This window comes from Cordyceps fumosorosea (assembly GCF_001636725.1).
Source record: "Cordyceps fumosorosea ARSEF 2679 chromosome Unknown scaffold_28, whole genome shotgun sequence".
Taxonomy (NCBI): domain Eukaryota; kingdom Fungi; phylum Ascomycota; class Sordariomycetes; order Hypocreales; family Cordycipitaceae; genus Cordyceps; species Cordyceps fumosorosea.
The window spans coordinates 166,952-180,986 of record NW_017387328.1 but is presented as its reverse complement, the minus strand read 5'-3'; the positions used below and the strand labels follow the sequence as shown (position 1 = coordinate 180,986).

The window sequence follows — 14,035 nt, the reverse complement described above, 5'->3', positions numbered from 1 at the left end:
CCCATCTATTTTCGGCAGACAAAACAAAGAGAGCCTTTATATCAAACACGCAGAAGCCGCCTTTCGAACCCCCCTCCTTCTTCTGTCTCTGCACGGAGGAGACTCCCCGGTGACTTCCGACAAGGCAATCACGCTGTTTGCAAACGCCATGTTCATGATTCGATTAACGCGTTCTTCATAACAGATTCTGGTTTGCTCGCTTTCTGCATGTATCAGTTGCGGTCGCTGCAGATCGCTGCGCGTCTGCGGGGTGCGGTTTGCTGCAGTTGGAAGCATATGTTAGGAGGCGGGCAGCCGAAAATCGAGGCTATTGAGTGAATTTCTGCAACGATCAAACCCATCGGGGAAATAAAAGTCGGGGATGAAGAGATCAGTCGACCTGGGTTGATATGCGAAGAACCGTCGGGACGGAACCCCTACGAGCCGTGCTCTGCGAGACAACGTCTAAACTAACCTGGCCCACATTGCCTTATGTCGAAGACATTGTATTTACCCTGAATATCCGTAGTTTTGTAACGAATAACTAACGGACATCGAAAGAAAAGAAGCCTTTTGCTAGAGCCAGTTTATTCTGGAGCCACGTTGCTGTCATGCAGGGGGTAGCCATGCAGGCAGCCCGACAGCCACACACTGAGAGCCTTGGCCTTCGGAGAACAGATGTGCCGCTTCTCATTGGGTCGTGGGGTTGCTTGAGACAATGTTCTCGGTGCTGCATGGTGCCAGGTGCGTCGGCAAGGCCGTCGCATAAAACGGCCAACAAAACGGCCACGCAGAGAATGTCTTCCTTTTCGTCATTCTCCTCCATGTCTCACGCTGGTGTTGCGTTAACGGAGGCCAGAAGAGGGTCGGACTCGGACCGGCAACACAAGCACGCGCGATACCATCGGCGACCTCGGTGACGCTGTTGGATATTTCTTCTATTTTACTGTATGGGGTATGTTATCGGTGGCGGCATCGGTATTCCATAGTGAGGCTGGGATGACTGGCGTCCAGGCTTACATGCGCCATGTCTGGGCCCTGCGGCCACCGGGAAGTGGTACGGCAGGACGAGAAGCAGGCTGTGCTGCATCTGACAGGCTAGGCTGACATGCGCAAGGTGCGACAACGCGTATTTACATTGCCAAGCGTGGGAAGACGAACTGATCGTTGAAATGACAACTTCGTTATGGGTAATTAATGGCTATATTTCCGGCGACGCCATGGTTGGGCCGTTTGGAGTTTGATCTGATGAAACCGTTGTGTTGAGCCACTAATATAAAGCTTCGGCCGTAAATTAATTACTCAGGGCGGCCAGATGACAGAGGTGTGCTCACAGGAGTAGACCTTTATTATTCCTGACGACCGGCTCGCAAGTCACGGCCAGCTTTGGGGGTGGTACTGATGCGACGAACTGGCCCGGCCGGCTCCTCCTGCTCGTCCCGGTGGGTGCTGAGTGGCTCCCATTTGCCAGAAAGCGACCCAGGGCACAGGCATGGCGTAGACGGCATTGCAATTTGTGAGTGGTCAGTTTATGATGGATGTGATGGATGGGTGGTGATGACAAGGTTGGCGATGATGGCTAGCAGAAGGCAGAGAGCAAAGGAGAGGGGGGGAGGAGATAGGAGAGGAGAGGGAGAGAGGGGAAACTACTTGAAGACGGCTTGTTGGGCATCATCTCAACTCAGTGATGGGTTGGTTGGTCCTTCCGGTGGCGAGGTAGGTAACGGGAGTTGTATCGTTGTCGTTCGGCGTTGTACAAGCTGTCTGAGTCTGCGCTCAGAGGGGCGCAACACGAGGGACATCAGATACCGCCCGCAATGACACGCAGTACACCACGTCAAGTGACTGATAGCTGCCTGCGACGGCCCGTCCAGTTCCCCTCTCTGTGCAACCTTGGGAAATTTTATTTTCCAGCACGACAAGACGCCTCAAAGAAAAACGCTCTGGTCTCCAAACAGTAGATGCATCTTGGCCTCCAACGTCGATGCGGTGCATGTCCTGCGTCGGCGAATTAACGATCTTGACTCCGCGATTTTTTCCCCATGCCTGGTCAGTACGTATCGGTAGTTGCAGTAGCAACTTGCTGGACATGGGCATCTCTCTGCCGAGCGTGCGTGTCGCTGTTGATGAGAACAGACTCTGCAGGCCCGTTCCATCCCAACCAACCTCGCTCAGCCTTGCCACACCACGGACATTGTTCCCTATCCACTTGAACACTTGCACAAGAGGTGGCGTGCTGGTGCAACTCTACAATTAGAGCATTATTAGCAACCTGGTAGCATTGCTAGCGGTGGGTGTGGGCTGGCTCCAACTCCCTAGCGAACCACACCTCTGTCCCCAGGACTTCCGCCAACCAAGCAAGCAAGGCCAACCTCGAGGCCATTGTACTAAATCATAGACGATAGTCATTACCGCGGAACTTGTCCATGCCCACGGGTGAGGTGAGGGAGCTGCCCGAGAGTTTGGGCAGCAACTATCCCGATGCGTATCAACACCATGCCCACTGCGGCACCAGGCCTCCCGTGAGAAGGCGTGCCGGATCGTCAGATGCAGCTATCCTGGGCAGTCTTAACAAGCGACGACCTCTTACCCTTTTGGAGCGACTCGGCACCGTTTCAAAGGAAATCTCTCCCATCACACTCATCGTCGACGCAGGATCGAGCGGTGAGCGGTGGAGCGAGCACGATCGAGCCACAAGGGTCTGGAAAAAGGCGACCACCAACTCCACCATCGCCGCCATCGCCAGCCATGCGCACTGGTAGCAGCAACTCGGAAAGGACTCGTTCGTTATTAGGCGCGCCGTGAGTTAAATTGCCCACACCGAGACCCCACGTTAATTTAACCCGCGTTGACCTGGTGTAGATGGAAGAAAAAACGGCCGATAAAATGACGGTCAGCATGCGCCATTTTGCATCTCGCCATGGCTGAAATGTACTCAGTTGGATTGGACCACGCACAAAGGCTACGGTGGTGGCTTCGGGTCTCAGCCGCTTGGTGGGCTGATCGGCAAGCCTCTTCATCAGGCTCTTGGAGTAAAGTTGATAATACAAAGGCCACCAAGTGCAATGGCGCCGCGCCAACAGAGAGAAGACCGCCCCAGGCTTGGCCTCCACGCGAAGCGCCACAGTGCTATTTTCGACAATCTCTGGCAAGAAGCTTTCCTCTATCGTCTTTCTAACTAGTGTTGAGAGTGTGTTCGACCCAGGACAGCGCCACAGTGCTATTTTCGGGTTGCTAGGTTGCTTACGAAGGGGTTCCTCGTTGCTAACGATTGCCCTGTGCGCCGCAACTTGAAAATTACAAGACATTTCTTGTGAGCTGGACGCAACTCCATATTGCAGTAGCGTCACCGGACCTGTACTGATACAACTCCTGCAGCCAGATATTGCGGAGCCTATCTTCGCCACCGTTGAATCTATGACCAGACAATTCTGAAAGTCTCAGCACACCAGTTACACATTCACTCTGCATCTTAAAGACAATGGACATCCAAGACAATGCTGATTTGCCAGCCCCGTGAAGAACGCAGCGCTCGTGGTCCACACCGCCGCTATTATTAGTGCGAAGCGTTGGCATGTATGCACAATTGTATGTATTCGGACATCGTCAAAACCCTCGGTAAACTTTCCGTGCCCCATTGTGCGCACGAGGTTTGGTACGACTCTGCGGCTGCGAATCGGGTGCAGTTTGTGTATCCTGACAACCACATGGCCTCGTCAGGCCATTGAGAGACCAGAGTCAATTTCGCACGCCTAACTCGACAGACTGTCGGGTTTCATTCCATCGGTTGCCGCCACCAGCCGTCCGAGTTAAGAGACCGTCCGAGTTTAGAGACCGTCCGAGTAACACTTCCGTCGTGTCTGTGCAAAAATTCACAACGGACGGGCCGATCTGGGTCTGGGACAAGGCCGGATGACATTTGAAGCGTCGCAGGCTGTCGAGAGAACTTCAGACCGTCGAACATGCGCACTGGCTGCACGGTCCAACTATCAATATGCTAGTGCAGTGATGCTGAACCATGGCAAGGATGTCGACGTACGACAGAATTGAACAGAGTGTGCGAGACGGCTACTCGCACAAGGTGTCAAGACTCGAGCCAGTCGCCCACTCGAGCGACCAGGATCAGCCAACGCAACTTGCCAACACAAAAGACGACAACGACTGGGCTCACCCTAGTCAGACCCTCGCGGGAGACATCCTGGTTGGCTCGACACAATCCAAACTAAAAAAAAAAGGCCCTTCAACGCCATTTCGTCCACACCCACTTGCGTCTGCACAGACTCCGTCAGCGGGCCCATCAGCATGGGTGGCCTGCCGACGCTACGTTTCAGGATGGCCTTGGTCTGCGGTGAGAAATGACTTGGTTCCTGAAACGGGGCAGTCGGCCTTGGGAGACAGGGGATGGCGGACTGGATGGGTGACGCCAATTCGACACCATCTCGACACCAGGCAATTGTCCAGCCCCAGCCGCAAGAGAGGGGGAGCCTGATGCCCACATCTGTTACAACGAAACAACCTTGCCTGCCTGTCCGTCCTGCCTTGCCTGTCCGGCTGGACGCATTTACTTTTTCCTGCTAGGTTCTGCAGCGGGTTTCGTCTTCTCTGAGTGATCCCTTCTTTTGGGTATTCTAGAAGCTCTTCGCTTCGCCCCAGTTTCTGTTCTCTTATATCAACACCCCCCAGCGACGCGGTCCCTCTTATTACTACCCGTCCGTCCTTCCCCCCTGGCCTATGTACTACACTTCGCCGACGGCTACGTCCTGAACGTCGCTCTTTCAACACCTGTCCACCTTTCCAGCTCGAGGCAGTGCCTTTAGTCCAAGCGGTTCCCATACGGATTCCCGATTTCAGTTTGAACGCCATCAACAGCATCGCGAACCACCAGGACGCATCTCTTTCGACTCTCACTCACCCGTCGCCGACTCGCTTCGGCTTGACTCGACGGTGTGATTGTCAAGCTCACCATCTTTGCTGCGTTGGCCGTGCCGCATATCTTGCGCCGCTCTTGCTTGATATCCTAATTCCTTGGGCTGCGACAACTTTGAACCTGTGCGCCATATTACGAAGCGATAATCTAATTCCCTCCCGCGACGGCGCCGACTTCTTTCGACATTCCCTTCATCGTCTCATCATGTTTCCATTCAACGGGCACGACGAAAGTGGCCCTCAACCTCTGACAGACGAAGACCATCAGATTTTGACCTCACTCGTCCAAAAGTATGGACACTCTAGCATCATGTATGCCTTGACCGGCTATGGGGAGTCTTGTATGTGATCGTTGGATGCCGCCGGGACCGTACGTAGCTAACCTATCAGCTCGCGCCTCCATCTTCTCCGCCAACACATTACTGAGTAGCGCTGGTGCTAGCATGAGCGCACCGTCCCTGGCGTGGACGAGTTCAGAAGCATCGCAGTGCAGATCCGATGCAGCTTCCATCCACACTCAACACACATGGCCCGAAGTCGTCGCAGACATGCCCCCCATGCACGACGCAGAAGCCGGAAAGCTCGCTGAGCGCTCGTGGCTCGACTCGCCTGCCCCCGTGCCATCGCCCATGATTGCCGAAGGAGCCTCTCACCCGTCTCCGCGACTCATCGCACCGACTGGTAAAAAGTACCAGTGCCCCATGTGCTACCTTGACAGCAGTCCTGTTGGCTTCGGCCGCAAGAGCGACTTCAAGAAGCATTTGCACAACTTTCACGGATCGGATGTAGTCTGGATCTGCCACACCAAGGGCTGCCACCTGTCCTTCTCTACAGAACGCGCCTACAGTACACACGCTAAGGAAGCCCATCGCATGAAGGCCTTGCCCAACAGCACCGCTCGAGCCGATCTGTGCCCACAAGTTGTCTTTTCTTGTGGGTTTGCGACGTGTCGCGATCGTCTCTTTGAGGCTGCCTCGGCAGAAGACGCCTCGGCCACGCGCGACAAACATTTCGAACACATTGCCAAGCACTTCGAGGACGACTTTGACGTTAGCAACTGGGAGTACAAGGTGCAGATTCAGAATCTGTTGCGACAGCAACAAGTGAAGCCAGTTTGGAAGACGTGTATTTGGCCTAAGGAGAAGCGCCAGCAGTTGCAATGGCGCGCTCGTTCTTCTGGCGATCTAAGGCGGATGCTGGAAGCCCGTCATCTCGGATCCGACATTTCTCAGATTGTTCGCCTCGCGTTTATCCTGGGCAACGCACCCTTCTCTGCTTCCGGTGCGGCGCCGCCCGGGGAGCTCGAGTCGTACTTCCAACTCCCGTATCGAAACCAGTGCCCCGTTGATGCTCCTACGCTGTCCGCCTCGCCACCGGGCGTAAAGGGCGAGGAGGACAGCTCATCGACATTCAGCTTTTCCAAGTATCGATCCAGCACGCAAACCGTGTTTCGACTGTCTGGGCGCAACTCGAAGAGGGCGTCTCGACCGCCGACACCGACGCCCGTGACGGAGATGGTGCCGGACACCGTTATGGCGGAGGACGGTGGTGCGGCTGGCCCGCACCCTGGCACGCCGTTCCAAATCCCCAACGAGACCGCGTGGCACGATGCGCCTAAGTTTGCGCCGGAGCAGCCAGTAATGCACAAGCCGATGGAACAGCCGATGGAGAGCCCGATGATATATCCCTTGCAGGGGCAGGACCAGGCGTACGCGACGTGGACGGGCATGGACACGCCAATGTCGCACGGTGTGGACGGAATGCATCACCACCACCAACACCACCAACAGATGGAAGGGATGCACATGCAATACCAGGTCCACGCACAACACCCTAGCCCGCACGCGCAGCTGGGCAGCAACGGTGGCATGTACAACTACGCGATGAACGCCAGCCCGACGTCGACGGTGGTACGTCCGGGGACGCCGACGCCACACAAGCGGCCTGGCTCATGGAGCCGTGTGATGAGCATGGAGAGTCTGCGGCCGAGCAAGAAGATGCCACCGCAGGACATGGGGATGCTGCCGACGTCGATGGGCATGTAGGCGGATGCCATGTCGCGCGACCCAATGACTGCCGTCCACTTGGGCTTTATTCTTCTCAACACTCATTATTATACTTGTTTTTAACTTGACGTCGAACGCACATGCCCTTTTTTGGGCACAGCATTTTATATATTCTACCTGGTACGTTTGGGCTCTGGCCAGGTCTCGTACACAACATCGTCACGAGAACACTCCTTTTTGGGGCCTCGCTTTCACGGGTTCACTTTTATTTCCATCATTCCTTTGACATGGTTCCGGGCGTTGTGCCCAGCGCCTCGGATGATAATGTATATCTAATATTAGGACGAAGGGGCGGCTTGTTTTTGTGTTGTCGATGTTTTGGCGCCGTTGCAGTTGTTGTCTGGGATACCAGCATCGTTATTATATACCACCCGACTATCTTTTTTCTGTTTTGTTTGAAATGTTGATTTCTACTACATCTTGCAATATACCATTGACGGTGTGTTTGTTTCCGGGATGGAGAACTTGGAGAAGATAAGAGGATACACGCGGAAGGTTACTGTATATAGAAGGACTGGCCAGGCTTGGCTGCTTCCAAGATGGAATAAAATACGAGAATAGACAGGAATGATGAAATGATTACTCGACATGGATGTGATGGATGTGACAGTGTTGATGGGGTGTGAGGATGTTGAGAGTTGACGGAGAGGTGGGAGTGCGTGCATGTATGAGTTGGTGATGTGTGCATAAGTCGAGGATCAATGGATGTGTTGAGGACTGTGTGCATAGCAGCATCGGATGGTCACGGATTTGTGCTGTGCATGAATGAATCTGCAGACTGTCCGGAGTGTGTTATCCCTGGTTGGTCGGCCGTGAGCGGCAGCCGGTGTCGGAGGCAGTGGCCGCCCCACGATGGGGGCTGGAGCCGAGGAGGTCCGATAGCGGGGGAGATGTTGCGGGGATGAAGATGGGTTATGCTGTGCCTGAGAGGAAGTGGGAAAAAGGAAGAAGAAAAGGGGAAGAGAGAAAACAAGGGAAGGGATTCAAGGTAGGCTGCGATTGGGAAGAATTTCCGTCTACGGGAATACTGAAATAATGAATGAGTAAGAGTGGTACAAAGAGCAGATTTTGTGGTACGCGGCCAAGGCGTGAACCGGTGGCGCCGAGTTGGTTATAGTTAAGAGATGCGATGGGTTGTATGGGCCCTGTCGGCAATTGAGGATGGTGGAGGTGAATATCATACGGATAGATGAGGTGTTGATTAGGCAAGCATTGGTATTGGGGGTTAATTATATGGATAAGTTGCTATACTCAAGGTATCCGTACTTGTAGGCGATTGATGAAGCTGAAGCTAGCGGAGGTGGCTATAGTTGGTGACTTGTAATTTTAGCTCCGACGCCGCAGGCATGTGAATATATCTGTTAGTAACGGGTTGATATTTTGAGTGTAATTTTTTCCAACCGTTTGCGTTGTCAAATGCGGTTACTGTCGACAAAATCTGTGTAGTTAGTTGGTTGGGACAGTTCTTGCTGAAGACATACATTGGTGTGTCTACGTAAATTAGCTCTGGTATGCCTGTTATATCTAGGAGATTGATCTATGTATAAAATTCGGAGCTCCAGATTGCTAGATTCTGTACGCTCCCGCGATGCTCCGGTCGCGCCCTAGATGACTCTACCATGGGCTAAGCATGGTCTGACTCGAACCAAGACGGGTTGCAGCAAGTTACAGGGCCCAACACGCGCTATAAATCGACCATTGACGCCAAAAACTCCACTACAAACCCCAAACCTCCAGCGTCGAAGAGTTCTGCATTCCCTTGGCCGGTTCCTTTCTCGCCACCCGTTTTTTAGCCTTTTTTTCCCCTTCTTCCTTTTCCTCCCCTTCCTTCTCACCTACAACCCCGCCAAACGTCTGTCTCGTGACGACTTCCACATCGAACCTATTGTGTTCAACGTCCTCCTATTCGTCGCATCACACACAATTACACAATGCTTCGGAGTCGCCAGGCCTCCAAGGCCTTCAAGGTCTTGGGCCAAGCTCGCACCTTCACCTCCACAACGGCGCCCATCACCTCCCGCGCTCAAAAAAAGCTGCCGTCGGCATCGCAAAGAAATAAAGCAACGGCCGCCACCGCCTCCTCAACCGCTAGGTAAGCTGGAAGAAAATTTTGCCCTCGTTTTGCAGCTGCTTGGAGTGTTCGTCGGTTGTGTTTGTTGTGCTTCGCCTACACCAGACCAACATGTCTCCGCCTCCGCAGAGACAAGCCGGCATCGGTGGCTCGAGCACAACCATCGTCGGCCTCTTCCATGCCGGCGGTCACTCCATGCCTCGCAATATCATCCAGCACCCTTCGGTTCCAACCCAATTACATTTCAATCTCCACGCTTCGTCCAAATCTCCTCGCTAACAGACTTCCAGCCCCGTTCGCGCCGTTCCCAGTCCCGCTTTCAACGCCGAAACCCAAGGCCATGTCCAACCCCTCGTCAACCCCCGCAAAAGCGAAATGGACGAGTCCTTCATTGGCAAGTCCGGCGGCGAAATCTTTCACGAAATGATGCTTCGTCAGGGTGTCAAGCACATCTTTGGCTATCCTGGCGGTGCCATTCTCCCCGTCTTTGACGCCATCTACAACTCCAAGCACTTCGACTTTATCCTGCCGCGCCACGAGCAGGGCGCCGGCCACATGGCCGAGGGCTATGCTCGCGCTTCTGGCAAACCTGGCGTCGTTCTCGTCACATCGGGTCCCGGCGCTACCAATGTCATCACTCCGATGCAGGACGCCTTGTCTGACGGCACTCCCATGGTCGTCTTCTGCGGTCAGGTCCCCACCACTGCCATCGGGAGCGATGCCTTCCAAGAGGCCGATGTCGTCGGCATCTCACGCGCCTGCACCAAGTGGAACGTCATGGTTAAGAGTGTCGCCGAGCTGCCCCGTCGCATCAACGAGGCCTTCGAGATTGCCACTAGCGGCCGTCCTGGCCCCGTCCTTGTCGACCTGCCCAAGGACGTCACTGCCGGCATCCTGAGACGCGCCATTCCCACCGACACGGCCCTTCCCTCTCTTCCCTCTGCCGCTTCCCTGGCCGCCCTCGAGGTCGGCGACCGTCTCCTCCAGGCCTCCATCCAGCGCGTTGCTGACCTGGTCAACAAAGCCCAGAAGCCCGTCATCTACGCCGGCCAGGGTATCATCCAGTCCCCCGGCGGCCCCGAGATCCTCAAGCAGCTCGCTGACAAGGCCTCCATCCCCGTCACCACCACTCTCCAGGGCCTCGGCGCTTTTGACGAGCTCGACGAGAAGTCCCTGCACATGCTCGGCATGCACGGCTCCGCCTATGCCAACATGGCTATGCAGGAGGCCGATCTCATCATCGCCCTCGGCGCGCGCTTCGACGACCGTGTTACTGGCAATATTAGCAAGTTCGCCCCCGGCGCCAAGGCTGCCGCTGCTGAGAAGCGTGGTGGTATCGTCCACTTCGAGATCATGCCCAAGAACATCAACAAAGTCGTCCAGGCCACCGAGGCCATCGAGGGCGACGTTGCCTCCAACCTGCGGTACATGCTGGACTCGGTCGAGCCTAGGTCTATGGAGGACCGCAAGGCCTGGTTCAGCAAGATTGGCGAGTGGAAGGCCAAGTGGCCCTTGTCCGACTACGAGCGTACCGAGCGCGGCGGCCTGATCAAGCCGCAAACAGTCATTGAGGAGCTCAGCAACCTGACCGCAGACCGCAAGAGCGAGACGTACATCTCGACTGGTGTTGGGCAGCACCAGATGTGGACTGCCCAGCACTTCCGCTGGCGCCACCCACGCTCCATGATCACGTCGGGCGGCTTGGGCACCATGGGCTACGGCCTGCCCGCAGCTATTGGCGCCAAGGTTGCGCAGCCGGACGCTCTCGTTGTTGACATTGACGGCGACGCCTCGTTCAACATGACTTTGACGGAGCTCTCGACGGCTGCTCAGTTTAACATTGGCGTTAAGGTGATTGTGCTGAATAACGAGGAGCAGGGCATGGTGACGCAGTGGCAGAACCTCTTTTACGAGGACCGCTACGCGCACACGCACCAGTCTAACCCGGATTTCATTAAGCTTGCCGAGGCCATGCGCGTGCAGTGCCGACGCGTTTCGGACCCGGCTGACGTGGTTGACAGCCTTCGCTGGCTGATTGAGTCGGACGGACCGGCGCTCCTGGAGGTGATGACGGACAAGAAGGTGCCCGTTCTGCCAATGGTTCCCGCGGGGTCTGCCCTGCACGAGTTTCTCGTTTTTGACGGAGGTACGTTCTTTTGTCATAGCCTTCCCCCCATTTCCATTTATCGATCGTGTACTGATTCCATCGCAGACAAGGACAAGGCCCGCCGCGAGCTGATGAAGCAACGGACGTGCGGTCTGCACCAGTAAGCCCGTGGATGGGAGCCGTGGAGTGGATGCATCTAAAAAGTGATTTTACCTCTTTTTTACCCTTTTCATATTATTTCTTTGTTATAGCAAAGCAAGCCGTAACAGCTTGTCGGGCGTTTTGCTTTTTCGTGGGACCGGTTCAGCCTTGGTGTAATATTGAATCGACGTTGCCGCGGGCGAATATACTTCGCTGGAGGCTTTTTTTGATGCCAGTATTGTTTGTCGTATCGTGAAAATGTTCAGAAGTTTGATGTGAAAGATTCGCCTGTAGTAAACGCGATCCGCCGATGCTGTGGATTGTTCGTTGCGGATGGCTGGGATGGGTGCCCGATCCTCGTGTCGCGGGGGGAAGTCAAAGGCTGTCTTAGATGTCCGAGGACGGCCGCGCTGAACTTGGTGGGAAGTGAGCTAGGCCGTGAAGAATGGCCACCCATAGATGTCGCGAAAGGGAAAAAAAAAAGAAGGGGTTTCGATCGGTTTGTTGACCGATGAGGGTTTTCAGAAACATCGAGGGGGACGGTTGGTTTTCACCCTCAGTTAGCCGGCGTCAGCCACCCGCGTGTGGTGGGGCCGGGCCGGGTAGAAGAGGGTTAACTGCCGACCCGGGTTCCATCTCCGCAAGCTCGGATCTCGATCCTATGAATACATTCTTATTGACGTCTAAATCTTTGGTTTTTCGATGGTTATAGCTGGAGGAAATTGCGAAAGCTACGAACGAATCTAGGGGATGGAACATGATATGTACGGAATCTGGTTATAAAAACTTGGAATTATGAGATGCACGGGGTTTTCGAGAAGAAAATGACACCCTGCTGGATCATGCGAGGATGCAGCATGAATGCATAGTTGCGATAATAGTCCAGAGTTAGCATGCGAGGCTGATACAGAAAAAAAAAGAGCCAAAGTTAGTTAAGTCTTGATGCATCATTATATCTATGTATGTGGTCTATGCGAGCCAAACGGCAAACAAAATGCAAGCTTCATAAAATCATAAAGACACCGCCCCAAATCCCTTTTCCCCTCTACGGCTTCTCCTGCGTCTCCGCCTCGCTCAGCGCCGCCTTCTCGTCCGCCGTCAGCGCCGCCGACGCGGACCCGATGCGCACCGTGGCCGTCAGCAGCAGGGCCAGCGCCGACAGCCCGACGCCCAGCCAGAAGCCGATCTGGTACTGCGCGCGCAGGCCCAACTTCTCCGCACCCTGCGTCTGCACCGACGCGGAGACGGCGAGCTCCGCGATGCCGAGCCAGAATGCCTGGCCGAGGTAGAGCAGGCTGTTGATGAGGCCCGAGGCCGCGTTCTGGTGGCGGTGCGGCATGGCGGTGGTGATGAAGACGTTGGTCACGTTGAACATGATGTCCACGCCGATGGTGCCGCACAGCATGGCCGGGAAGATGTACGCCCAGTAGAGCTTCGCGGTGGACATGGACGAGGGGCCGGTCTGGTCGGGGATGAGGGGCGGGAGTAGCACGCTGACGAGGAAGCCGACGGTGGAGATGAGGAGGAGGATGCGGTTCGGCAGCAGGTGCATGATGAAGCCACCGGTGACGGCAAGCACCATGCCGCCGACGGCGAGGGGCGTGAACCAGGCGGCGGTGAGGATCGGGCTCATGTGCAGCACCGTCTCAATATAGAAGGAGATGTAGAAGAGAAAGAGACCAAAAGTGCCGTAGGCGCAAAAGAGCACCACACAGAGGCGCTTCATGTACTTGGGGCGGAACAGGTCCGCCGGCAGCAGCGGCTGCGCCGAGACCCAGCCCTGCACGTACACGGCGGCGGCGAGGAAGAGCAGGCCGACGACGAGCAGCACGTAGATGTACGGCGTCTTCCACCCTTGCGGGGCCTGCCCGCCGTCGGTCAGGGCGAAGACGACGAGGGTCAGGCCGGGGACGATGGTGGCGGCGCCGAGCCAGTCCATCTTGATAGTCGGGTCGAGCGCGTGCAGGTCGCGCGGGATGCTGAGGAAGCCGGCGGCGACGATACATGCGACGAGCATGGCGCCGATCCAGAAGAACCAGCGCCAGGTGAGGAACTGCGCGGTGACGGCGCCCATGAAGATGCCGACGTAGAAGCCGACGCAGGCGAGGGCGCCCCAGACGGCGAAGACGAGATTCTTGCGCGGGCCGGGCCGGTAGGTCTGTCCGAGCAGTGCCAGGCCGGCGGGGACAAAGGCAGCGGCGCCGACGCCCTGCATGGCGCGGCAGACGATGAGCATGGTGCCGTTCTTGCTGAACCCGGCGATGATGCACCACGCGCACATCCAGGCGTGGCCGGCGAGGAAGACGGTGCGGCCGCCGTGCATGTCGGCGAGGCGCGCAAAGACGAGCAGCAGCGAGGCGGTGGTCAGGTTGACGACCGACGCGGGCCAGGTGCGCTCGGCGTCGGCCATGCCCAGGTCACGCGATACGGGCGGCAGGATGATGTTGAAGCCTGAGATCCAGTACTCGCTCATGACCATGGACGAGACGACGGTGATGACGAAGGCGATCTCGGCCCACCAGGTGGCGAAGCATGCCGGGCGTGCGCGGCCGAGACGCTCAATCTCGACGTCGGTGAGGCCGATGCTGGTGTTGTTGGAGGCAGAGATGCCTTGCTCGGCGGCGGATGTGTCATGGCGATTCGAGGCTCGGGAGAGGAACTTGACGAGGCTGTGGCCCGGGTCGACGGTGGTGCTGTCCGGCGCCACGACGGGTTGTTGGCAGGCCATGGTCGGGGTGTATGTGA

General features: G+C 56.1%; 4 protein-coding genes across 4 annotated transcripts; 3 read left to right on the top strand and 1 right to left on the bottom strand.

The window, feature by feature from the left end:
- Positions 1-2,405: 2,405 nt before the first annotated feature.
- Positions 2,406-2,741, top strand: ISF_08271 (hypothetical protein; the record flags this gene model as incomplete). The annotated part of the gene is made up of 1 exon (XM_018851874.1): positions 2,406-2,741. The coding sequence occupies one exon, from the start codon at positions 2,406-2,408 to the stop codon at positions 2,739-2,741; it is 336 nt and encodes a 111-aa protein (XP_018700956.1).
- Positions 2,742-5,110: 2,369 nt separating this feature from the next.
- On the top strand, positions 5,111-6,950 carry ISF_08270 (Zinc finger, C2H2-like protein; the record flags this gene model as incomplete). Its single annotated transcript, XM_018851873.1, has 2 exons — positions 5,111-5,246; positions 5,296-6,950. 2 exons carry the CDS (start codon positions 5,111-5,113, stop codon positions 6,948-6,950), a joined length of 1,791 nt encoding a protein of 596 aa, XP_018700955.1.
- Positions 6,951-8,902: 1,952 nt separating this feature from the next.
- Positions 8,903-11,313, top strand: ISF_08269 (acetolactate synthase; the record flags this gene model as incomplete). Its single annotated transcript, XM_018851872.1, has 3 exons — positions 8,903-9,063; positions 9,333-11,188; positions 11,255-11,313. 3 exons carry the CDS (start codon positions 8,903-8,905, stop codon positions 11,311-11,313), a joined length of 2,076 nt encoding a protein of 691 aa, XP_018700954.1.
- Positions 11,314-12,335: 1,022 nt separating this feature from the next.
- Positions 12,336-14,018, bottom strand: ISF_08268 (membrane transporter; the record flags this gene model as incomplete). The annotated part of the gene is made up of 1 exon (XM_018851871.1): positions 12,336-14,018. The coding sequence occupies one exon, from the start codon at positions 14,016-14,018 to the stop codon at positions 12,336-12,338; it is 1,683 nt and encodes a 560-aa protein (XP_018700953.1).
- Positions 14,019-14,035: the final 17 nt, after the last annotated feature.